This window comes from Rhinolophus sinicus, chromosome 5, assembly GCF_057876585.1.
Source record: "Rhinolophus sinicus isolate RSI-liver-muscle chromosome 5, RSI-T2T, whole genome shotgun sequence".
Classification (NCBI taxonomy): Eukaryota; Metazoa; Chordata; class Mammalia; order Chiroptera; family Rhinolophidae; genus Rhinolophus; species Rhinolophus sinicus.
The window spans coordinates 67,980,261-68,007,502 of record NC_142505.1 but is presented as its reverse complement, the minus strand read 5'-3'; the positions used below and the strand labels follow the sequence as shown (position 1 = coordinate 68,007,502).

Genomic DNA, 27,242 nt, shown 5'->3' with positions numbered 1-27,242 from the left:
GGGTGCGTATGTCTTTTTGAATTATTGTTTTGGATTTCTTTGGATAAATATCCAGAAGTGGGATTACTGGGTCATAAGGTAATTCTACTTTTAATTTTTTGAGAGACATCCATACTGTTTTCCATACTGGCTGCACCAATCTGCATTCCCACCAGCAGTGCACAAGGGTTCCCTTTTCTCCACATCCTCACCAACACTTATTGTTTGTTGATTTATTGATGATAATTTTTCTGACAAGTGTGAGGTGATATCACATTGTGGTTTTAATTTGCATTTCCCTGATGATTAATAACATTGAGCATCTTTTTATATATCTGTTGGCCATTTGTATGTCCTCTTTGGAGAAATGTCTATTCAAGTCTTCTACCTGTTTTTTAATCGGGTTGTTTTGGGTTTTGTTTTTGTTTTTATTTATTTATTTTTTTGGTGTTAAATTGTATGAGCTCCTTATATTTTTGGGGTATCAATTCCTTACTGGATGTATCATTGGTAAATATCTTTGCCCATTGAAGAGGTTGTCTTTTCATTTTGTTGATGATTTGCTGTACAAAAACTTTTTAGTTTGATGCAGTCCCATTTGTTTTTTTCTTTTGTTTCCCTTGCCTGAGAAGACATATCCAAAAAAATATTGCTGAAAGCAATTCAGAGACTTTACTGCCTATGTTTTCTCCTAGGAGTTTCATGGTTTTGGATCTTACATTTAAGTCTTTCAATCCATTATGAGTTTATTTTTGCATATGGTATAAGAAAGTGATCTAGTTTCTTTTTTTTTTTGCATGTATCTGTCCATTTTTCCCAACACCATTTATTGAATAGACTGTTTTTACCCCATTGTATTATATATTCTTGTCATCTTTGTCATAGATTAATTGATCATATAGGTGTGGGTTTATTTCTGGGCTCTCTACTCTGTTCCATTGATTGATGTGTCTGTTTTTATGCCAATACCATGCTGTTTTGATTACTGTTGCCTAGTAGTATAGATTGATATCAGGTAGCACGATACCTCCAACATTGTTTTTCTTCCAACATTGCTGTGGCTATTCCGGGTCTTTTGTGGTTCCATATAAATTTCGGGATTATTTTTTCTAGTTCTGTGAAAAATGCCATTCGTATTTTGATAGGGATTGCACTGAATCTGTAGATTGCTTTGGGTAGTATGGACATTTTAACAATGTTAATTCTTCCTATCCATGAGCATGGTATATGCTTCCATTTATTTGTGTCTTCTTCAATTTCTTTCTTCAGCGTCTTCTAGTTTTCCAAGTACAGGTCTTTGACCTCCTTGGCTAAATTTATTTCTAGGGTTTTTTTTTTGTTGTTGTTTGTTTGTTTTTTAATGCAATTGTAAATGAGAGTGTTTTCTTAATTACTCTTTAATGAACAACAGTTCATTATTGGTATATAAAAATGCAACAAATTTCTGAATATTAATTTTGTATCTGTCTACTTTATTGAATTCACTTATTAGTTCTAATAGATTTTTAGTGGAATCTTTAGGGTTTTCTCTCTATAGTATCATGTCATCTGCAAATAATGACAGTTTTATTTCCTCCTTTCCTATTTGCATGCCTTTTATTTCCTTTTCTTGTCTAATTGCTGTGGCTAGGACTTCCAATACTACATTGAATAAAAGTGGTACAAGGGGGCCGGCCCGGTGGCTCAGGTGGTTAGAGCTCCATGCTCCTAACTCCGAAGGCTGCTGGTTTGATTCCCACATGGGCCAGTGGGCTCTCAACCACAAGATTGCCAGTTCAATTCCTTGAGTCCCACAAGGGATGGTGGGCTCTGCCCCCTGCAAATAAGATTGAACACGGCACCTTGAGCTGAGCTGCCGCTGAGCTCCCGGATGGCTCAGTTGGTTGGAGCGTGGGCTCTTAACCACAAGATTGCCGGTTCAACTCCCACAAGGGATGGTGGGCTGTGCCCCCTGCAACTAGCAATGGCAACTGGACCTAGAGCTGAGCTGCGCCCTCCACAACTAAGACTAAAAGGACAACAACTTGAAGCTGAACAGCACCCTCCACAACTAAAATTGAAAGGACAACAACTTGACTTGGAAAAAAGTCCTGGAACTACACACTGTTCCCCAATAAAGTCCTGTTCCCCTTCCCCAATAAAATCTTTAAAAAAAAAAAAGTGGTACAAGTGGACATCCTTTTGTGTTCTTCCTGATCATTAAAGAAAATGCTTTCAGCTTTTCATTATTGAGTATGATGTTAGCTGTGGGTGTGTCATATGCCTTTATTAAGTTGCGATATGTTCACTCTATTCTCACTTTGCTGAGAGTTTTTATCATAAATGGATGCTGTATCTTCTCAAGTGCTTTTCCTGCATCTGTTGATATAATCATGATTCTTATGTTTTATTTTGTTTACGTGGTGTATCATGTAAATTGATTTGTAAATATTGAACCAACCTAGCATCCCAGGAATGAATCCCACTTGATCATGGTGTATGATCTTTTTTAATGTATTGTTGAATCCAGTTTGCTAATATTTTGTTGAGGATTTTTTTATCTATGTTCATCAGGGATATTGCCCATAATTTGTGTGTGTGTGTGTGTGTGTGTGTGTGTGTGTGTGATGTCTTTGTCTGGTTTTGGTATCAGGGTAATGTGACCTCGTAAAATAAGTTTGGAAGCCTTCTCTTCTCTTCAATTTGTGGGAATAGTTTGAGTAGGATAGGTATTCATTCTTCTTTGACTATTTAGTAGAATTCACCCAGAACAATTTTAGATATACCAAAAATAAAAAATAAATTGATAACATAGTATAGAGATTTCCCATAAAACCCGTGTCCATTTTCTCCTATTATTAACATCTTATTTAAGTGTGACACATTTGTTAAAATTAATGAACTGATATGGATACATTCTTATTAACTAAAGTCCTCACTTTATTTAGATTTGCTTAGTTTTCCCCTAATGTCCTCTTTCTGTCCCACCCAGGATCCTACATGACATTTAGTCATCAGTATGGACTCTCTCTGTCTTTTAGATATAGATGTATCTAAGACTCTCCATGAAGTTGTGGACCCTCTGAGAGAATTTATCTGCTGAGATGGCCTCCCCATGGTCAACCGAGAATCCAAGTTTTATGAATAATGAAAGCCCAGTGGCTATTTGCTGACAGGCTCCTCACATACTCTGTTCACAGAAAAAATCTCAGACTGAACTCTGGGCTTCCCTCACGTTTGCTGCCCCACTAGTTCACACTGTCTGAGTCAACCACTGCAGCAAAGCCTGGTTTCCTCTTTCCAATCAGCCCCGTCCAATCAGAACTGCATAATTTGGATACCTCATTTACATAAAACAGACTTAATTGGGAACCTGGGCAGGAGCTTTCCCTATAAAAGGTGGCCTCTCCTTTGTCTCAGTGGAACACACTAGGTTGCTACCTGAACCTGTGTCTCCCAGACTGCAGCTCCTTTTGCTCAAATAAATGCTTCTTTTTCTTTATTACAGTCTAAAATTAATTTTGGCTTACACTGGGTCTCTTGTCTTTCTCCCATGGCCATCTCATCTACCTCACTAATTACAGTGACAAGTGTTTCCCCTGCCGCCTGAAGCCCTCTCTGTTCTCCAGATAAACACATCCAGCTGCTCGTCCTCGTGACTCTCCTGAAACTCAGCAATCCCACACTGAACTCACCCTGAATTATCCGTTCCTCCCCTGGGATTTCACCCTTCTGTTCAAGTCAGAACCTGAAAGTTTTCTCCAGCTTCCCTTCCACATTTCTCAAATTTCTCTGCCACTCTGCACCTTTACTGCTGCCATGCAGCTCCCAGCTGGTGTCTCAGCTGTCCTAGGTCAACAGCCTTGAAGCTCACCTCCCCCAAATTTCCAGCACTGCCCCTGACCCATGAGCCCACTGCCCCTCCCCTGAGCCCCACTACCCTCCTCTGTATCCCACTGCTCCTCCTCTGTACCCCACTGCTCTCCCCTGAACCTCACTGCAGCAGTCATCTTTGAAAACACAAACCTGGTCACGCCAATGGACTCTCAAGGTAAATTGCAAGGTCTGGTGCCACTCTGGGCTTGCTCTCTTCTGTCCTCCCAGCTGTGGAAAGCCCTGCCCCCTCTGTTTATTCTGTTGCCCTTGTTTACCTACCCATCTCACTTTCAGAGTTACTTCTTATGGAAACCCCTCCTGGCCTCACAGACCAAGGGATGCCTCCCTGTTGTGGGGAGGAAGAAACTCCTCTTCCCCAAGGTTCTGTCAGCCAGACTAATAATCACATAGACATGAGACAGATCAGCAAGATAAAATAACCAAATTTAATGTACACATATGTATGGGGACCCCACATAATGAGAGTCAGAGACCCAACGTGCAGGAGAAGGTCAGAGACAGAAAGGGGGATTGAGGTACATAAGACACCTTGAGCTAGGGATGATGTAAGGTGGCTGGGGGGCTTCAGAGGGTCATCGAAGAATAAAAAGAGCAGATGCTCAATAACTAGAAGTTTGTCCTGCCCTACAGACAGGTCAAAAGAGGTCATCTCCGACACTCTGTTATTATGGGCAAGGCCAGTAATTCAGGATCTTCTAGGTAGTTAAGTGGGGCAGAAGGTTCCCTTGAGCCCATGGGATTGGTGGCCTCTAGCTCAAAATAATCCGCATAGCACAAAGGCACATCTTGGGGTGACTGACTGGTTCTGAATCCCCACACTGTTAGATTCTCTCTGCATTCCTAATCTGTAGCACTTATCACAATAGTATTTAAAAATCATTAGTGAGCAGCAGCCGCTCAGCACACTATGAAATGCCCACACTGCCCAGACAAGCTGCCTCAGTTGGAATCTTGGGTCTGCTGTGTGTTCCCAAGCAAATTCCTTAGCCACTCTGTGCCTGCTCTGTAAAATGAGGGTAATAATTGTGCCTACATTGCAAAATGATCGTGAAGATTAGGTGAGCTGATATGCCAAAGCCCTTCCAAGTTCTTTCAATTGACATGCAGCAGTTGCCCTGAGATGTAAACATCCAAGTTTCCTCCAGGCCATAGGAAGATTTCTGAGCCTCTTTTCTTGCTTCTGGGTTCATCTAACAAACGCAGGGGGGCATGATAAGGTTCACATAAACTCTGGCAGGATGCACATGTCTATCCTTGCTAGTGGCCTCTGATCCAGGGTTGAGCTCACTTCTGAGGCTCAGAGCGGTTCTGTGATTCCGGGAAAGTGCTCAGGGACCTGCAGACAGTGCTGAAACCAGAATCATCAGTTATCTCCGCTGTGCTGCTTCCCTTCTGGAAAACAGACGGACAGACAGACAGAGGCTGGGGAGGGGCAGGCGATTAGAGAGCTGGATACCCACGCTATCTGCAGTCAGTGCTTCCAGGACAAAAGTTGCATTAGGATACACGATACCCTGAAACGGAGCCACCATCACCACCGAGCTGCTGTTGCAGCCCTGTTGGCATAAACCATCCCAAAAGCAATGCTTTGGGCCCCAAAAAGAGCTGTCCATCTGAGAACAGGCCTTAATGTCCACCTATCGGCACATGGCAGCCAAGACAAGGCGTCCTGTCCTTGGTAAGTCCCTGACCAGAGTGCCACCACGGTGGCCAAGGAGGGATGAGCAGTAAGAGCAGCTCCTATGTGTTTCCAGGTAAAGCAAGTCCTCTTCCCAGTCTCCAGCGTCTTACTAAAAATGATGCTGTCTTTCCCAGTTTTATTCTGACCTCACCCTTGCTATCTAGAGCCTGAAGCTCAGCCAGGGCTGCAGTAGTCTTCAGCCACACCCTGCTGTCCTTGCTGGTGCACCCAGTTCTGCTTCTACAAACCTGGTAAGTGTACATCTGAGCAGAAGTTTGGCTTCTTGAGCACAGGTGATTAAAGGAAGTTGCTGGTGAAGGCTTCAGACAATGTCCACAGACTATCACCCTGACACCAGGCAAGCCATTTTAGAAAAATGGCCAAGAGGGAGACCAGGATAAATTTGGTGCAGCACCCCCTGTCCCTGTACAATTGCTGATGATGCAAAGTGCCGGCATGATTTCCACATGAGGTGATACTCTTTCCCACTCCAGATCTTCTTCTGGGAAAACATTTAAAACTATCCAGGAATCTCACTCTGAAATCACCATCAGTGTACTGGGGGCAGGCCCCAGCCCTTCTGAGAGCGCGCACGCACGCATGCACGCACACACACACACACACACACACACACACAGTTCCGAAGGGGTTCAGCTTGATTCAGCTTACCTGCAATGTCTTCAGGAAAGGTGTCCCAGCCTCTTCACATTTTGAGAAGATGTAGCAATGTAAGTATCCCCAAGTCCCCTACATTACACTGCAAGCATCTCCTGGGAGAGGAATGCCAGGGCCAGTCTCCAAGTCAGGTGTGCACTCGCGCCTTCTCTTCCATGTGTGCCACACAGTGACAGCAATGGCAAGGGACCTTCCCACCACTGGACACATCACCCAGCTGGGGAGAGAGGTCAGGAGACAGAGGATACATGAGAATGGCCGAGGTTGTGTTCACTAGCCGTGGTGTGACCAGGAGTGCCAGCTACCCCTGGTGTTGGGAAGCCGTGACATCCTCTCCTCAGGACAGGCATCAGACTGAATGACCAGAACGATCTACCTGAGGCCTAAAGTGTCACAAGGTGATGTCTGATGCCCAGAAGGCTATTTTCAGCATCCACACACCTCACACTCTCCTTGTCAGGCTCCCTGACCTTCTCTTCAGCTGTGCTACACACATTAACTAAAACAGCAAGTCTAATATGGATATTAATTCAGTGAGTTTCTATGTACCTGAGTTAGTGGGAACAATACCAAGGAACCTGAGGAACACAGGGCAGATGCTTCTCAGATGTGGGGTCTCTACTTTCATGGCTCGGGGAGGGAGCAAGTGGTCAGCTCCCGTGTCCTAAAACTTTCCCCAGTGCAGGTAACCCTACTGGCTTCTCCTGTAGGACAGAATTTGAGCTACAGCACCCAGGAGAGCTTCTGAATCCAGGGACGAAGTGACCTTTCGGTTAGGTAGGCGCTTTGGTGCGCTGAGTGAGTGGGGGTCTCTCCACAGCATTTGGGGGCGGGGGGCTCAAGACACATAGCCTCCTTGTGGGGTTCAGTTCCATTACACTGCCTTTGTGTCTTATTTAGGATCTGATTTCACAGGTAAGACAGTGGTAAGTAGAGCAATATTCCTCCTTTAGACCACATCTGAAGCAGGTGAGGGAACCTTCCCACTGCCGGGACCTCGGGCAAGAGCGCAAAGTGCAGGAGGATGGGGTAAATGTGCAGCCTGGTTTCTACTTAGAATTTTCCCCTCCTTGGCCTTACAGATTCGTATTTTCCCCTCTTCCTGACAGGTCAATATAAGAGGCAAACTATTTACAAACGAAGAGCCCCAATATTTATTTCTTGTGCAGGGTATGACCAAATGGTTTTATTGCATTTACTGCTCCTGAGTGTATAGGTGTCTACACTGGCACAGTAATCGGAATTATAAAACCTTGTGGCTCTTCCACTGGGTTTGTGGCAGTGACGTATTAATGTGGCAATGACATCTTAAGGTGACAAGGAGCCTTGCTGCCTGCCAGTGGACATAATATACAAATAACACCAAATGCCTACCTGGTGGCTTTGATCCAGCCACCACCACTCCACAGCCCGCACTTTCTTGTGGTTGAGCCTGGCTGACATTGCCAGTCTTCCAGGAACAAAAAGACCATAGTTTTCATTGCTTGAGGTTTCACTGCCAACCATCGCTCTCAGCCCAGAAATCCAGGCCACAAACTTCCAAGCTATTGTCCGGAGGACACCTGCCCTGGAAGCAGAGGCTTGGGTCTAAATGCTGCTTCCAGTGGAATGGACAGCAAGCCAACTTGAGTTTGCTGACTCATCTGTAAACCGGGGATGAGGGCAGTGTAGCCAGGCTATCTGGGGCTATGGGTTGAATTGTCTATCCCCCCCCCCCCCCCAAATTCATGCTTACATCCTAACCCCAGTGCACTAGGATGTGACCTTCCTTGGAAATACGGTCACCGCAGATGTACTAGTTACGATGGGGGCATACTGGAGTGGGGAGGGGGGGTGATCCAATGACTGTTATCCTCTGAAAAGGGGAAATTTGGAGGTAGACATGACCACCAGGGCACCCACCACATGAAGATGAAGGCAGAGATGGGGTGATTCTTCTACAAGGAACACCACTGACTGCCAGAACCACCAGAAGCTGGAGGTCAGGCGTGGCGCACACCTTCCCTCACAGGGACCCAGCCTGCCCTTGAACTTAGACTTCCCACCTTAGTCCCGGCAATAAGACTGTTGCCCTAAGCCACCCATTTTTAGTACTTTGTTAAGGCAGCTCTAGCAAACAAATACAACCAGCACGCTAAGTGAACGGACACTCACAGCTCGACCTCACAGGTTATCTGCGCTGCCCAGACACAACAGAATGGGAAGGGGGACTTAAGTGCCTTTCAAATGATGACAACTCTACTTCCACCCCACAACCATTTACCGGGACCTTCATGATACAAAGAAACATTTGGGCAGGGTGTGCAACATACAGTTTAAAATGTGGGCATTGCCCTTGGCGAGCTCACAATTCCTAAGCAGCAGCCACTGTCACAAATAAAAGGGTGACACAAGTCCCCTTGGCAAGGAGCTGCAACCCTGAAAGGGCTGCCTGATAATTGTGGGTGTTCCTTGGGCCAGATAGTGACGGGGACTGAGATTTCTGACGACATAGCAGACATGGTGTGCCTGGCTCTGCTGCCCACGTGCCCATCATCCCACCGCAGCTTCTTGATGTACGATGGGAAGTGTCATTACACTAGAACCCAGGATGGGGTGTGGGGATTCAGACAGGGCAGGATGGAGTGTAGTGAGTCAGTGGCAAGGGGCAGACCCCAAAGGGGCCCCTCCGTGGGGGCGGCCCAGTCCCTCTGCCTGCTTGGGAAGCACTGGATGGGGTTCTCTCGGACTGGAAAAACAGGGCAAGGCAAAGCTGGTGGTAACACGCCTCCCTCCCTGCTTTTTGGCACAGCAGAGACAGAAGAGATGCTTAGTTGGCTAGCATCTCATTTCTACCTGAGAGCAAAGGGCAGAAGGATGTGGTCTTTCCTGGGACAGATGTGTCCTGGGGTGGGGATGTCCGAAGCCACTCAGTAGGAGTTCAGCGCCTGCTTGGAGCGGCGCTTCATGTGGAGGCGCTGGTGGCGCAGGAGGTCGGAGTTGTGCAAGAAGCTTTTGACACAGTACCGGCACCGGAAGGGCCGCGCCTCGTCCTTCAGGTGCACGCTGCTGCGGTGCCGGGCCAGGTGTTCCGGCCGCTGGAACACCTTCCCGCAGTCACAGCACTGGACACTGAGCCGGGTCCGGCCCTCGGCCAGCAGCGCGTCAGGGTCAGGGACCCCACCTGCCGGCCCCGCCTCCTCCTGCTCACCACCTCCCAGCGGCAGGTGGACACGCCTATGGCAGAGCAGGTGAGAGTTGAGGCGGAAGCTCTTCCCGCACGAGCCGCACCGGAAAGGTTTCTGGGCCTCGTGGGCCTCCAGGTGCCCGTCCAGGTCCTCGCTGTCACTGAACAGCTCCCCACACACTGAGCACTCGTGCAGCTTCTCCTGCTCCCTGCGGCTGCGCAGGTGCCGGATGAAGTTGACCCTCCAGCGGAAGACCTTCCCGCAGTTCGGACACACATAGGTCTTCCCGGAGGTCTGTACTTCACTGCCCACGGGCGCGCCGCTCTCCTGGGCAGCCGGGAGGCTGTGCTGCTTCTCCACCGGACTCTGCCGCTCCTCTGTGCAGTAGGGGCCCAGCTGGGAGTCTTCGTCCCCAGAGCTGGACAAGACAATCTCAATGGTAACCTCCTCATCCAGGCCGTTCTGGGGGGTGGGTGCGTCACCTCCGGCTGGAGGAAAGCGATATGCAGGTCAGTGGTGCCGCCCAGGCCATACCCCACCCCTAAAACCCCTGCCCCTCCTGGGAGATGCTCTTGGTCCAGAAAGCCACATCTTGCAAGGCTGTAGCCTAGGAGCAAACACTGTACACTGCCAACCCCCCTGGGTAGGGCTATCCTGCCCCGACCCACTCTGCCCTGCCCTTTTCCTCAAAAGCTCCAGCCCCAATCCTTTTCTTTTCTGGACACTGAGACCCCTCCAAGCTCTAGGAATTTGTATTTATCTGTGTAGAGTCTCGACCATGTGCACATCAGTTGTTCCCAGATATAACCGATGATATATTATTTGCCATGTTATACACCTTGCAAACTTGGTGACACACACAAAGGCTGAGGGTTGAAGTGGCAGTTGAGTCTTGCTGGGCTGTCTGATGCCAAGGCTGTTCAACGGTGCTAGACCACCCAGGGTCATCTCTCCTCAGTGTCACATCTGAGGCCTGCCAGTGGCCACCAATGGCAATAGGAAGAAGAGACGTCCTGGACTTGACAACCAGGGCTAACTCGATGGACCCCTCGTCTGTGGTGTTCAGAGAAGGTACCATGGGGAGCAGGTGGGTGTTCAGCCGGGAGCCTGTGAGGTCCTGCCCTGCAGCCTAGAGCCCATCACAGGCTCCCCTAGAGCCTCTGTTCCTTACTTTTTGAAATGTGGGGCTCAGGTCTACACCAGGGGGCAGTGGTGCTACACCCTTCAAGACATCAGTAGGAACAAGGTTATTTTGGACTTAATTTCTACAGGGAGGAGGGTTCTGACAGGTTCAGGAACCTGAGGGCAGGTGGAGCTGGACAGAGGCAGAGATATCGGGCAGTGCCAGGGCCGAGGGGGTGTGTCCATCAGAAGACAGGGCAAGGGGGTTGGGAAGAATGCGAGTAGGGAGTGGGAGGGAGACCTGAAGACATGGGGAATCCTCAGTCTATCCATACTGCACAAAGTGGGAGAGCCCCAAGGGTCTGGCTGGACAACCACGGCTCTAATCAACTATGTGAGGAGAAGCCAGGAATGGAGGTGAGGTAATCAGGAGAGCTCTGTAGAGGACCATCTTGTCTGATGGTCTGGACCAGAGGCTGGAGTGTTAAGGGCTGAACTGCATCCCGTAAAAATTCCTATTATGTTTAAGTCCTAATCCCAAATACCTCAGGATGTGACTACATTTGGAGTTAGGCTCTTTCAAGAGGTAATTAAGTTAAAAAGAGATCATTAAGATGGGCCCTAATCCAACTGTCATCCTTACAAGAGATTAAGACACAGACACGCAGAGATGGCCTGTGAGAGTGCAGGGAGGAGACTGCCGTCTACACGCCAAGAACAGAGGTTGCAGGAGAAGCCCGCCCTGCTGACAGCCTGATCTCAGAATTCCCACCCCCAGGACTGTGAACTATCACTTCCTGCTGTTTGAGCCGCCCATTCTGTGGTACTAAGTTATGGCAGTCCTAGGAGAGTAACATAGTGCCTACAGGATGACATCCCCTCAAATCAGCTGAAGTGACCAAAAATAGATGCAGAGCTTCTAAAAGGGGAATGAACAACCAATAGTGCTGCTGTGGGCCAGCCACACAGCAGTATGAAGCATTCCTAGTAGATGAGCTGAGACCGACGTGTGACCAAAATGCCAGAGAGTCAAGCCAGAGAGTGCTCAGCTCAGCAGTGAGGAATACATAACGGGCTGTGTGGGGTGTGGGAGGACTTTTAGGATAACAGTAGGGAAATGGGCAAGAGTTGTGGGTCTGTGTGCTTTTACGTATATTAAATCATGCAGTCCTCCACAATAAGCCCACAAGACAGCTGATTCCTGTCTCTGTTACAGGGGAAAAAATTAAAGCAGAGTGAAAGTTGCCAAAGGTTTCTGGGGAATTGAGCCCAATCAGTGGAGTGGGGGCACTGCCCAGGCTGGCAAGTAACTCCCTAAGAGTATCTGTGGACTGGAGGGGCCGAGGGGGAAGCAGGGAGGACAGGAAGCCAGATGGGAAAAAGCAGAATGACAAATGCCGTATCAACATACATTCTTATAGTGTTAGGATGGGGAGGCTTTCTTGCAAGACAAAAACAAAAAGGAGACGAATAAACGTATCTACATTTCAAACATGTGAAAAGGAATTTATGTGCTGAAAGACTCATAAGGTTTAGAAAAAGGGGGGGGAAGGGATTATGTGCAAATAAGAGGTGATGGATTTGGACCCATAATTCTGATGTCATAGAAAAGGCAGGTGATGGCTTAGGGATGTGCCATGAAGAGCCTGGCCTGGGCCTGACCGCCCAGGGTCACTTCTGCAGTCTGACCCCACAGCCTGAGTGTGGGCCCTGTGCGAGCGACTTTAGATCACGTGCCTCAGCTGTAGGAATAAGATGTCACAGTGCCCAGTAGGGGCTGAGAGCCTGTGTCCCCCAAAATGCATATATTCAAGGCCTAATCCCCAGTGCGGTGATGTTAGGAGGGGGGGCCTTTGGGAGGTCATTAGGACTAGATGTGCCTTGAAGGTGGCCCTTGTTGGGAAGAGTGACCTCATAAGAGGAGACACCAGAGCTCCCCATCACGCACTGGGGAAAGGCCGTGAGCGCACAGCGGGCACATGGCCAGACAGCAGCCTCTACAAGCAGGAAGAGCCTGCACCATTCACAGGCTTCGCGGGCGCCTTAACCTCAGACCCGCCCACGTCCGTAACGGTGAGAAATAAATTCGTTGTTTCAGCCTCCCAGATCCGCCTGTTGCTGTATGAGTTGTGCCCACTGGCAGCACCTATCTCAGAAGGTCTGTCCAGACACAGTGCACAAGGTCGCGTGGGGACCTTACCCTGAGGCCTGGGACATACTGCCAGCTTGTCCAGCATGATGGGGGAAGGGCAAAAACAGAAACAAGGCCTAAACAACAGCAACTACCCGGTCCACAGGGGAAAACAAAAAAACACAAGCGAGTCCATCTCAGGGCAGTGTTAGAATGTGCTGCTCACACTGGTGCTGATGGGATGGGTGGGGGCATCCTGCACGAGTCCCCGCAGCAATGGGAACAGGGACCCCTCACCTGCTGTCAGAGAATGTGGACAGGAGCTATCCAGATAACAATGGTGCCTGCTCTCTGAAATCCGTCACCTGTCCTGTGCCGTGGGCACCTTGCCATATCAGAGCCCAGGAAAGGGAGAGTGAGGCTGGAAGCTCCCTGTGGCGTAGCCACGCACCCTCCAAAGCATGAGACAGGCGATGGGTGGGCAGAGGGCCGAAGGGCACGTGCAGCACAAGCACTGTCAAGCCCGGCTGAGACGGGCACCTATGCATGGCCACCCTCAGCCTGGGAGGAGTCATCCTCCTGGATCTGCTGTGGGTTTACATAAATGTGACACCCCTTTTGTCTACACACAATCGGGCGAACACAAGTGGTAGTGAGTCCTGCACGAAGCTAGGTGTAATTACCGGGTCTTATTTTTTGCTCCAAAAGACACATTAGGGCTTATGTTGAGGGGATGTCATCCTGAAAACTCATGCTAGGGCTTATTTTCTAGTTAGGTCTTATTTTGGGGGAAACATGGTACCACAATACCAGGCCAATCTTGCCTCTGAAACACATCTCAGGTAAAAGAGACGGTGCACGAGTCAGTCCCAACAGCTGTGGAAAATCTGTGTCACAGTGGGTTCAAATAAGAACCAGAGCCATAATATTGTATGCCAACTGGAATTGAAAAAAACATATTTTAACAGAGGAGAAAAAAGAACCAGAGAGCAGGGTTTAGTGCTTGGAAGAACACCTGAACCCTGAGGATATTGAAGATGGCCTTATGTTAGCCTCGGCCACTGGAAGCGGTGACTTTTGGCAAAATGAGTGCACATACTGGCTCCCCGTGAGGGCATGTGGGGCACACACTCTCCAGGATCCCTTTCGCTGTTCCATTCTGCAATGTTGCTCTTTAGTTCCAAGACTTTGCCCAGGACTCTAGCCTTCCGTGCTCAGGGAAAAAGCACACTCCTACATGGCTAGCCATGCTGCATCACACCTGCTTCACCTGCAACGGGACTAGGAGGGGACTGGGACTCAGCTGGAAGGCCCTAGCAAAAGGGAACCAGCACAAGCAGCTGACAAACCCCAGGAGCATCCGCAGGGACCTCAGGGAGTTCAATTCCGGACCTCTCACCAGCACACGGGCATGCACACACACCACACACATGCAGCACACCAGACACACACCTGTCGATGGCACCACATGCACACATAGGCGCACTCCCCACACCTCCAGGCCGTCCTTACTTGGGCAGGTGCTCTGAGTGAGCGCCATCTGCTCACAGGCCTGGAACTCTGGCACCTGCAGGTCATCCCTTTTTCTTCTTTCTTCGACCTGGAGTGGCTGGAGACTTGGAAAGTCTTTCCAGAGAAGAAAATGGAAAAGTTAGTTTGTCCTGCAGCTACAGCACCACCTGGGGAGGCATCTTAATAGACGTCTGGCTGGGATCTGAGGCAGCCCTGAGCTCCCTCTCGGGCGTCCACTCAGTGTTTGTAGAGCAAGTAAGTCAGCAGGCAACACGGGTTCTGAAGCTAGTTGGAACCCACGTGGGTCCTGGTTCCGCCCTATCACCTGACTGTGGACCAGCCACTGCCATCCCTGTGGTCATTTCCACTTGTGTGGTGGGACTCCCAGAGGCCCCCATGCCCCTCACAGATGCCACATAAATGAATGCAGCCTGCAGAGCCATCGTGTCCTAGAGCCTGGTTGAGAGAGTGTGACTCCACACCCTTTCTGCAAGGAGTTGGGGAGGAGGCAAGACATGTTCTACTAAGACAGAATCCAGGTGACATAGGGCTGCACAGAGGTGGCAGGCAGCAGCCCGCCTGCAGCTTCCTCCCATTTTGGAGTCGTGACTCACCCAAGCAGACGGGCTGGGTGGCCTCCTTCCCCTGGATGTCCTGGAGCTCTGGAACTCGTGGCTCGTTCTCTTCGCCCTGGGAGAAATCCAGCTGGGCAGCTGGGTCATCTGCACACAGAAAAGGGGAGGACACACATTCCTCAGTGATCTGAAGAGACATCTGACAGGCCATGGCAGTGACAGGGCCATGCAGAGAGGCCAGGAGGGAGCAGTGGGTGTGGGGCAGCTGTCAGACCACGAAGTTAGAGGGCCAGAAGTGAAGAGGCCACGGGAGAGGACAGAGAGAAGCAGATGCACGGGGGGGTGTTACATTTGGCTTTTTCCACAAAGCCACCTGGTAAGCCTGAATTACATGTGATAGTGGCCGGTGACAGCCCATCTGTTAAGTGCTGTTGGGGCCACTGTATGCAGGTGACCACCCATCAGGGTTGGGGGGTGGACTGCAAGATCAGATGTGGGCCCCCAGGTTCCTGGTCTCCGGGGTTGGAGGGAGCCTTACTGGGTGGCAGTGAGACCCCGCAGTCCTCTCCAATGATGAACTCCCCATAGAAGCCAGTCTGGGCGGGATCTAGAAGGGACCAGTCCTCTTCCGAGAAGCAGAAGATCATGTCTTTGAAGGGAGAAACTCGATTCTGAAACCACAGAACAGGGAAGCCTCAGTCTGGGGACCAGCTGGGGACAGAAACTACCAACAAGGGGAGTGAGCTGGGGCTGAGGGCAGAGCCCCCACAACACGTGCAGCCCGAAGTCAGCAGAGGGCTGCTCCCCAGCTCGTCTGACATCCACCTGGTTCCTATCCTGTCAGCTTTGGTCTAATCCAAACAGCGATGCCGAAGGGGTTGGCAGCGCGCATGCGCAGCCCAGCGATGAGGCGCACCCGCAGTGCCACCGTGCGCTCAGCCCTCAGGCATCCTGCACGCGTGCAGCGTGAGCGCCATATGGGCCGCTTCACGGCAGCACTGATGACCATATATAATATTATCAATAGAGATGATCACAGACAATAGTTAAAGACTGAAGACGAGCTCTGTGCCCATCAACAGAGCGCTGATTAATTCCAGGACATTCTGCCGGGCACGAGCTCACCTCCATTAGAGGGAACAAGGGCCTCCGTACTGAGGAGGAAGCCCTCGAGGTGTGTCACATGAAAAACACCTGTGTACAAGGTGGTCTAGGCCCCACATGTAGGGTGTCTAAACGTCTGTAATGGCAGCGACTTCGCGGGACCTGGGGTTATGCGTGGCAGGGACTTTCCTTACGAGTCACAGATCATGGGACTGTATCAAATTAATTTTGATTTTAAAAAATGATGGCATATCCATATAATACCAGAAGACCATAAAAATAAAGAAGTCTTTTACAAAATGGAAATATAGGTCTTTAACAGTTGGAAGCATGAAGCTAGGGTCTCAAACTTCCTGTAAATACATGTATTAATGTGACAAAAGGTTAATGGTAACAATAAATGACATCGAAAACTTATTCACTTCATAGTGAGCTGGAACTTTGATTACTTGATAGAATATTTGGGAGAAGATGTGAAAGATGGAAAACTACTGGTCTGGTTGACATTTCTGTTTGTACCTTTTAATCCCAGAAGAACAGAAACACACATCATATCTCTACCTAACATGTCAATTCTCTGAACATTGGCTTTAACAAGGCACATATTTTCTGCAGAGTGTTTCAATCAGAGCATTTAAAATAAAATTCTACTTTTGGTTTTTTTACAAAACATAATTCCTTTATATAGTCAACTGGAAAGGACTTCAAAATAAAATTTGGGGGGGAAAGTGCAACCCATATAATATTGTACAACAGTATCTGTTTAAAGAACGAATAAGTTCCTATTTTAAACGCATGCCCTCACATCTGTCTAGCTGTCTGGAAGATCACAGGTTACTTGTCTGGTTGCCCTGTGGGACGGGGACAGATGTTGGGGTACAGGGCTGGGAAAGGAGTTTTCAGTGTATGTCCTCTGCTGCCTTGTACTCCTCCTCCCCTACATATACACTTTGATTTTTCACATTAAACCTAGAGATAAGAGAGTAAAACAGTGAGCATGAAGGGTACAGAGCCCCTGGACTAGATGCGCCACATTAACATTTTGCCCATTTGTCATATTTCCCCCCTCACATGTGAGTGGGTGGGCATGTTTCCTTATCATCTGAATCGCTGCAGAACTGCAGGCACCATGATCCATTTAACACAACATGCATCTGCGTGAATCTTCTAAGAAAAAAGTTATTCACTCACATAAGCACAACTTCCTATGGCACCGTGGTTCTCATCCAAGGGGGACTAATTCTGCACCCAGAAGACATGTGGCAATGCCTGAGACATTTGTTTGTCACCACTGTGGGTGGACACTACAACATCAAGAGGCTGGAGGACAGAGATGCCGCTCAAGATCCCACAGCGCCCAGGACAGCCCCATGTGACAAAGACCTATCCAGCCAAAATGTCAAGAGCCATGGTCTAGAAACTGCTCTGCAATACCTGAAAATATTAACACCAGTTCAATGATATCATTGAGTGTCTTTTGAACTACCGTGTTTCCCAAAAAATAAGACCTAGTCAGACCATCAGCTCTAATGCATCTTTTGAAGCAAAAATTAATATAAGACCCGCTCTTATTTTTAATATAAGACTGGATATGATATAATAGAATAGAATATAAAATACCGGGTCTTATATAATGTAAGACCAGGTCTTATATAATTTTTACTCCAAAAGATGCGTTAGAGCTGATAGTCCGGCTAGGTCTTATTTTCGGGGAAACACAGTATGAAATAGTAATACCTTTTCAAGAAAAAAAATTATGACAGTTCCACAGGTGACTGTGAGAAGAAGACTGGGAATTGCCGGGTTAAAGCTTTCTAATGGGTCCTAGAAATCTTGCTAAACATAAATTGTGTCTTTAAATGTCAATCATCAGGTATACAAGTGAAATTCAACAGAACTATGTTTTCATGACAAAAGTCATATGCTTATAAATACTTGTTTGTTTGGCCTACGCCCATCTGATTAGAAAAGATGAGATTAAGTGTAATGCTCCCCTGGATCTTTGGGGATGTAGAAAGATAGGCCTGGGGAAATGCACATTTCTGGACAGTTCTGGGAGAATGTAACAGAAGCACACCCTGTAACCCAGTAATTCCATTTCCAGGACATTTTCAGAGGTACATGCACAGGTGTGTGTAAAAAAACGTAGAACACACCATTTGGTAGAATCTCGTGGGAGGTTTCTTTTCTTCTTTAAGCTTTTCTCTAGTGTCTGAAGACTTACCCTGAGCCTGGATAATTTATGTTTTATTAAAAATTGAAACAAAAAAACGTCCACACACCCATATAAAAATATAAAAACTATTCACAGGTTATAGTGTTTGCCTCAGGTTTTCTGTGAAAGGGTATGCGGGGTGGGTCACAGGTGGAATGTGGTCTCAGCTTCTTGCCCCCAGTCCCACCCCCAGACCTTCCCAGAGGGAGGTTGCAGTCGGGGTTTGGTGCTTACAGTTAGTGCAGGCCCTTTAAACTCCAACTGCATCTGAATATAGCTTGACATTATGTCCCAATACTGTATTGTAAGTTTTTAAATGTTGAACTTGCCTCACACTCCCGTTCTGTTTAAGGTTTATTCATACACATATATGTAGTTCTAGTTTATTGAGGTTACACCCCCTCTTCTATCAACAGTGTTGTAGGTTTTCCCAGTACAGATGCTAGATGCTCCTCGACCTAGATAGGGTTACATCCCGATAAGACCATCCAAAGTTGAAAATATCCTAAGTCGACAATGCGTTTGACAGCACGCTGCATGTTGCTGACCTAGGGACCACAGGCTGGTGGGGAGCTGCGCATGCCTAGCATGAGAGAGCACCTACTACGCATGCGCAAGGCAAGTCAGGAAAGGGTCCAAATTAAAAATCTAAGTACGGTTTCTAACCGCAACTCTGGGATCGTCTTTACTTTGCTATTACAAGCAACAAACAGTTCGATGAACCCTCTCATCTGTTTCCCCATCGGTACGCAAGTGTGAGTGCGAGATAGATTTGTAGGAGAGTTACTGGGCCACTGGGAACACATCTTCGCTGACACGAAATACTGACCATCGTTCAGGTGGAGCACCTGAACTACGCTCCCCACACGGCCACCAACACTGGGTACTGCCAGCCGGCCTCGGTTCCAGCTCTGCGGCGGGAGCCCAGCGATCACAACCATGGAAGAGCCCCCAGTGAGCACCCTGAATGTGTTTACTGGCTCGTAGGGTTTTTTTCTTCTTGGAGATCCTTGTTTATTTTCTTTGCCCATTTTTCTATTTTCTAATGGATTGCTTTTCCTATGTTTTAATCAGTTTGTTTTAAATTGTAGATATACTTCACTATTATAAAAGAAAACATTTCAATTTTAAAATTTAAAAAGATTCTAAATGTGTTGCAATGACTTTATGGTGGTATAAATAATCAGTAATATTCGTGGCATGGGATGAACTGCAAGAAAATGTTTAACAAATTAGTATGGTTATAATTTTGATAAAAGAGCTTCAAAATCAGAAATGTGGTTTTGGAACAAAAATATACCAACACAGAAGAGAAGAAAAAGTCCAGAAACAAAATTTGGTACACATAAAAATTTAATCTACAAGAAAAAAATAGAACCCTAATTAATGGAGAAAGAGAAAGATGATTTTTATCCAATGTACCTGATGTAGTTGGTTGACTATTTAGAAATGAAACTAGATTCTGATCCTTGATCATAACTAATATAAAAATAAAAACCTTGAAAGTACTAAAAGAAAAAATAGCTTTCAGAGACTAAAAACAGAAGACTGGGACAACGTTCACATAAAAATTATAAATACCTCCAGTAATTAAAACAACATGAATCAAATTAAAAGACCAGTGACAGAACAAATGTACACCATTTATGAGAGGCAAAGAAGACTTAAAATATACAGAGCCCTTATAACACAATTGAAGAGCCTTTCATCCCAATTTTAAAAAGGGAGAACAAAGAAAGTAAATATTTTAAAACATATGAAAAAAGTTACATTCACTAGTACATTAAAATACTATTATCAATCATTGCTTTTATGAAGATTCAAAACGAAAGGTAATAAAACTTCAACAATCATCTTGTCATTATACATAAAACTGTGAGTTAGAAACACTTTGAACACCTTGGCCTAGAGGCCAAAAATCCCACAACCCAATCGGAAAATCCTCTGGAATCTTCAGAAAAACTACCATACTAATAAAAATTAACAAGGTTACTGGATAGAAGGTCAATGTACCAAAATCAATTGTATTTCTATATTCTATATATGAACAATCAGAAGGTGAAATATATATATATATATACATACATATATACATATATATATACATATATACATGTATATACACATATACATATATATATATAAAGACCATTTACATGGCATCAAAAACCATGGGATTCTTAAGGAAAATGTTTATATGTGCCCCACCTGAACACTGAAGAACCAAAGAAATGAAGATTTAACATGTTAGGATATCAATTTGTCCCACAACACCCTGTAGATTCAGTGCAATCCCAAACAAAAACTCCAGGAAGATTCCAAAATTTATACAGACGTGTAAAGCATTTAGAAGCAGCCAAAACAATTTTGAAAATTGGAGGACTCACATTACCCCACTGCAAAACCTACTATAAAGTTACAGTGGTATTGGCACAAAGGTTCAAAACATAGCTCACTGAGGGTGAGCCCACATGCTCAGGAGTATGTGGATAACTGATCTTTGACAAGGTTGCCAAGGAATTCAACAGGGGACAAAATCGGTAAGTTGCACCTCCTCAAAATTAAAGCTGTCCAATCTTCAAAAGACATCATTAAAACAATGAAAAGGCAAGCCGCAGACTGATAGGAAATATTCCCAATGTACACATCTGACAAAGGACTTCTATTCAGAATATTTCCAAAAGTTCTTAAAACACAGTACAAGTGACCCAATAAATAGGGAAAATATCTGTATACTTCACAAACAATGTGCAAATGATCCACAGCAGGTGAAAAGATGCTCAACTTCATTAGTCAACAGGGAAATGCAAATTGAACCACAATGAGATACCCATTTTAATGGCTAAAATACTTTTTTTTTTTAAATGACAACACCAAAGCCGCCTGCGTCACTGGGCAGCTTCTGTTGGGTGAGCAGTGCCACAGGCCTTGCCTCAGCATGTCCCCGGGGCTTCCTGGCCCGCTGTGAGTCTGCCCCGCCAGCCAGCAGAGCTCCCTCCCGTCCCCTGGCTGGTTCATGGGGTCTGGGTATCACCTGGACAGGTAGACCTGCTGACTGGGCCGCAGCCCATGCGTGGAGGAGATGGTGTCATGAGGCACCTGCCTTACTTCTGCCGCGGTCAAGTGGTGTGAGGCTTTGGCCACAGCTCCAAGCAGCTGGGCACCCCCACAGCTAATTCTCCTGTGCAAGTAGTAGATAATATTCCAGCTGATGGATCCACTGGCATTTATGATGGTTGGGCCAATGCTGGAAGTGGAGCTGTCCACATGTTGGTGGCGAGCATAGGATGGAATACAAAGATGCCCATGGAGAAATCACATGCATCCCTTCGAAGAGGTCATCTATAGGAAAATCCTCAGTGTGGCCACTGTTGGCTACCTCAGACCAGAAAAGAACTTTGATTCCTTAGAGTCACTTATTTCAGCAATTCAAGGTGATACTGAGGAAGCTAAGAAACTACTAGATTTACCAGAACATTTCAAACTCAAAGAAGACAATTTCTTCCAGGTTCCTAAGAGCAAAATAATGAATGGCCACTGATGGAAAAAAACCATCTTATTTACTTATTTGCTGTTTTCTAGTATTTTACTGCTCATAAGTATGCAGTCTCATCTTGGTTATATTTTTTAAATCAAACACTTTCCTACAGCTGTGAATTAGTTTAAACAGTACAAAGTAGTTACATTATATTTCAACTGTTCAATTAAACCCATCATGCTGCAGTGCTACAAAGATTCATTTAAAAAAAATCAAGATTCTTTTTATGTAATGTGTTCATTAAAACTTACTACTAGAAAGGTCTTAAGTGTCTTGTAATGGAAATGAAATGCTTATAGCTATGGGTAAAAAGGCAAGTCACTAGTTTGAGATGAAAACTGTAATTCTCACAATAAAATATTAGTACTGTGTTTCCCCGAAAATAAGACATAGCCGGACCATCAGCTCTAATGTCTCTTTTAGAGCCAAGATTAATATAATACCCGGGCTTATATTATATTATAGTTTTGCTCCAAAGGACGCATTAGAGCTGATGGTCTGGCTAGGTCTTATTTTTGGGGAAACACGGTATGTATGCACTTATATAGCATAAGCTGCTAAAAAGGAAGGCTTATGAAAGCAAATGCATTAAATAGAGGTTTGATAGTTTATTATAAACTGAAGGGCGAAATTCATACTTTGTATTTTTGATATTTTGTGCACTAATATATTATCACAAACATGAAGACTTGTGAAATTTTCCTTTATAAGATCAAATCAGTGTATTGGCTTCATTTTTGTTACAGCTGCCTTAGTTCGAATTGGTCTAGACTCCCTCTGCCCATCATTTTTTTATGTCTGTTTTTAAAACATTAAAATAAGTGATTTTTGATTTCTAGGTCTCATTTTTGTGTTGTATAACAATTCTCTCTTTTCAAGAGTAGATATGCAACATTCTTCTTGACTGTAGTTCTTTTTTCCTTTAAACAATTGCTAGTGTCAGGTTTTTCATTTAGAACATCCTATGACTTACAAAGGATTGTATCTATTTCTACATTTCACTATATGAACAGTGATTAAGGGCCTATCTATATTGAAGTTTAGAAAAACCTGAAAGCTTCATCTTTAGGTTTCCTCAAAGTTTAAATGAACACATAGCATTACATTTACATATACCAGTTAAAGAACACAGAATACTTGTTCTCCCCACTAGGGAAACTATTTAAGAGCCAATTAAACTACGAAATAGAAAATTATTTATTTTTAATGTAATTATATGTTCCTGAGCAAACAACTGTGGTTGTGTATGCACAATGTAATTTAATAAGAGTGCTTGTAGCTTGGGGGAAAGGCGTAAATAATAAAGTTTTAGTTAAACAACAAAAAAATGGTAATACCAGGAGAGAGTGAAGACATGGAACAACTGGCAATTCTGCACTGCAGGCAGGAGTGCAAGTGGTAAATCACCACAGACAACCTCAACCCTAGGTAGTTACCTCAGAGAAATGAAAACATTCATCCACAAAAAGACTTGCATATGAATGTTCATAGAAGCTTCAGTCAAACAGCCAAAAATGGAAGTGACCCAAACATTAATCGACAAAGTCAATGGATAAACCAACTGTGACACAGCCGTGCAATGGAATACTGAGCAATGAAAAGAAACAAGTAACTGATACAATGTGAATATGCTTAAATCAATGGGCTGAGTAAGAAAAGCCTGACACAGAAAACAATATACTCTAGGATTCCGTTGATATAAAATTCTGGAACAAGGAAAGGTGAATCTATTGAAACAAAAAGGAAGTCAGTGTTGGCCTGGGCATGAGAGCATGGCTTTATTGCAAAGGGGCACAAGGGGAATTTTGGGGTGTTGTTCCGTATCTTGATTGGGGTGATGGTTACATGAGTGAAGACACCTGTGAAAACTATGTATATACATTACACTTAAAATAGGTGTATTGTATGCAAATTATAACTCAAAAATATATTTTAAAAAGTAAAAATGTAGACACCATTTCGGTGATCATTTTTGTGAAGATCAAAAACATCATTAATATAAAAAAATCTACAGAAACAATTATACCTAAATTCTATGTATGTCCTATTAAAAATAACCTAAGGCCCTTACCCTGTGTGCAGTGCTGTCACGACCCCTACGGGGCACACCCTGGGAAGGATGCCACCCTGGGAAAGATACAACTCAGCTGGTACGACTACCAAAATGTGTGACATGAACCTGAACATGGGTTAAAGCTGAGGAGGGCTGGTCTTCCCTCTTCAGTATGACCACCTGGAGCCAAGACAATGAAATGAGAAGACGCCATGCGTATTATTTAAATGTTAAATTTCCAGAATGGGATAAATGCACAGTTAAGTCCCCACTTAATGTCAATGATGCATTCCTGGAAACTGTGACTTTAAGTAAAACAACACACAAGGAAACCAATGTGACCAGAGGCTAATTGATATAAATGAAACGGGATTGAAGTTCCTACAGTACATTTCTAGTCACAAAAACATCACCAAACTTCTAAATGAAGACTCCAAACACTTCTCATATTAAACACTGGAAGAAATACCACCTATATAGACATTTAAGAAAGATTAATAAGAACAAGCAGATCCTTATTTTCCAGCTCAGGGTCGCAGTGGCCAGAGCCTCTCCCAACAGTCCAGGGCAAAGGTGGGACCCACCCTGGAGAGGATATCCGTCCATCGCAGGGCCACCCACACCTGCACTCAGAATGGGACGAGGGAGGAAACCGGAGTCCCTGAAGAAAACCCATGCAGAAGGAAACCCATGCAGAAGGAAACCCGTGCAGAAGGAAACCCGTGCAGAAGGAAACCCAGGCAGATGTGGGGAGAACATGCCAACTCCACACAGACAACGGCCTCTCTGGGAATTTGTTTTCCCTCATCTACATTATAATGAAAGGACATTGAACAATACAAAGTTATTTGAGGACCTGCTGTTTTGTGCTTAAACAACTGTCCTAGCTTTTAGAAAATATGCTCCTCGGTATGAATAAGGAGATAAAGGGGACTGAAAATCGGCATCTCTTTCTCTCAAGATTCAGGGGGATAAAGAAATATGTGTAGGGGGCGGGAGGTGAGACAGACAGAGAGAACGTAGGAAAATGAAAGTGAAAGGTATCTGGAAATCTCTGTCCTATTCTTGTAATCTTCCAAGTTTGAAATTAATTCCAAAGAAAAAGTTAAAAAGAAATTGTTTAAACAGAGTATTTCGCAAATGTCTACAGTGGAGTTTGAAACAGGGTTTCTCAGACTCGATGTAAAGACGTACATTCTGCCTCATTGGTCTGGGGTACAGCCTGAGAGGCTATGTTTGAAAGGGTCCCCAAGTGGCTCTGCTGTTAGGAAGAGGCTAGCGTGGGGGATCCTGTCCCTGCAAGACAAGTTCCACAGAATGGAAGCCAGGCTTCAGACAGTCATGGGCTTGCAGGACAGAACTTGATGTTGGTCTCGAAGGGGACCAAATATGTCACCCCAAAATATGCCAGTTTGGCATAGACTGTTTTGAGCTGAAGGCAACTGAGAAACAGACAACCTCAGAAGTTCTCCACCCTCCCCCACCTGCCTACAGGCCGGGCACGAACTTCCCTGTAAGAAGGACCAGGAAGGGCAGAAGGACTCGTATCACAGTCTCTAAACTCTTAGCCCGTCAGCACAAGTTACTAAATAACGTCTCTTCCATTAGTGTCCACATACATTTACTGCCCACAACTCACTGCCCCTTGAAGCTCAAAATCCTTTTCCTTTGCCTGGTTTCTCCATGGATGTGGTACGTGCTTCCTCCGCCAACTTTACCCATGAGGCACACATGTGAATCTGCCTTTTTCTCCTGTGAATCTGTCTCTTGTCAGCTCAGTTTGCAGAGTCCCAGCTGCTGAACCTCACAGAGTAAAGAGGTTTTCCCCTCCCCAACAGTCTCTTAATGAGGAAAGATGCTAACTGCTGCTACTGACAAAGCATGAAAGAAATCAGGGCTCTGGTACAGCATTGGGAGGGTTGCTTCTGCCGATTGTGAAGAAAATCGGCAGTGTGCATTATCCAAAGAGATACGGACCTGTCTTCCCTTTGACCCTTGGAGGTGTCTGAGAATCCACCCAAAACTGCACATAGGAACAAAAGTAGCGGGCAAAGTTGCTCACAGGGCCATGCAGGTGAATGACCAGGAGTGCCCCCAGGCACTGACGACGCTGACACACTCAGCTCTTAGGTCATATGGGGAAATGCTTACACTTGGGGAGAAGCATAAAAATAGGGCACAATGATCAATAACGTGACCCCAGCAAGACACAGACACAATAGAGAAAATACAGAAGAAAGTTTACCAAAACATTCAGAGATCTTCTGAAGTAACTGGGGATGCATAACATACTTCACTTTCTAAATGTTGCCAATTTTTTCGAGAATGGATGGGGAAAATAAATATGTCTATTTAAAATTCAATTTTCGGAGGACACTTCTGTTGCCTTGTCGGAGATTGAGCAGGTGTACTTTTCCCTGATTCCTCCCACTAAGAACGGCTCAAATCCTGACTGCTAGGGACCCGGGCCCCAAGCAATGGTACGGCGGTGGGGACCCTGGTTTTTCTTTCTGCCTCACATACCAAACGAAAGCTGAAGGAGCTGGCAACCCAGGAACACCAGCAGGCACAGATAAAAATAAAACCCAACAAAAACTGTTTTCTCAGCCCCAGGGCCAGGAATGGGGTAGCCGAGCTAGACAGCAAACCGCTATAGTCCATCCAAGGACCACAGGACCAGCTGGAAGCCTAGACCTCCGCCCTCAGCAGGCTGCAGGGAGGCCCCCCCACCCCATACCCCCACCGGGTGGTCTCAGGATGCCCAAGTGGGAAGCTAGGACTTCTGCCCGTGTTGGCCAATGACAGTCCCCTCTCTGCCCCACCTTCCCCACCATGGTATCAGTGGAGACCCCTTCTGGGATAATGGTGACCATGGAGAATCTCAAACTGGGTGAAAAAAAGGCCAACAGATGTGAGATGTGAGAACGATCTGACAAAGGAAGAAGCCTTGATAAAAATACTTCAATGAGCAATTACAAGCCACTATAAACTAACAAAAACACAGCCTCTGTGAAGAAGTAGTCTCAGCAAAGAAAACAAAAAATGATGAGAATAACTAAATGGAAGTGTTAGAACTAAAAGACACAATACAGGCATACCTCGTTTGCTTGTTCTATGCAGACATTGTGTTTCTCACATGATGAAGGTGTGTGGCAACTCTGCCTCGAGCAGGCCTATGGGTGCCATTTTCCAACAGCATTTGCTCACTTTGTTTGAGTCACATTTTGGTAATTCTCGCAATATTTTAAATATTTTTATTATCATTATATGTGTGATGGTGATCTGTGATCTACTGTAACTGTTTGTCGGTGCCACAAACTGCGCCTATATAAGATGGCGAACTTAACTGATAAATGTCGTGTGTGTTCTGACTTTTCCACCGACCCACCATTTCCGTCCCTCTCCCTCTCCTCAGGCCTCCTGATTTCCTGAGACACAACAACATTGAAATCAGGCCAATTAATAAACCTACAATGGCCTCTAAGTGTTCAAGTGAAAGGAAGAGTCACTCGTCTCTCACTTTAAAGCTAGACATGATTAAGCCGAGTGAAGGAGTATTGAAAGCTGAGGTAGGCCAAAAGCTAGGCCTCTTGCACCAGTTAGCCAAGTAGTGA

General features: G+C 45.8%; 1 protein-coding gene and 1 pseudogene across 7 annotated transcripts in view; one reads left to right on the top strand and one right to left on the bottom strand.

Moving 5' to 3' along the window:
• Positions 1-4,259: 4,259 nt before the first annotated feature.
• The window catches only part of ZNF496 (zinc finger protein 496), a 44,357-nt gene continuing 21,374 nt past the window's right edge, over positions 4,260-27,242 (bottom strand). For 5 of the 7 annotated variants that reach the window (XM_088798875.1, XM_088798872.1, XM_088798873.1 and 2 more), the window contains 4 exons: positions 15,257-15,389; positions 14,758-14,865; positions 14,144-14,257; positions 4,260-9,866 (listed from right to left, as the gene is read on the bottom strand). In XM_088798875.1, the coding sequence (XP_088655001.1) occupies positions 9,121-9,866; positions 14,144-14,257; positions 14,758-14,865; positions 15,257-15,389 (1,101 nt within the window). In that variant the 3' untranslated portion in view covers positions 4,260-9,120. The remainder of the gene's footprint in view (positions 9,867-14,143; positions 14,258-14,757; positions 14,866-15,256; positions 15,390-27,242) is intronic. The other 2 variants (XR_016021426.1, XR_002136450.3) reach the window with 2 other exon arrangements.
• Positions 21,128-21,578, top strand: LOC141567087 (riboflavin kinase pseudogene; annotated as a pseudogene).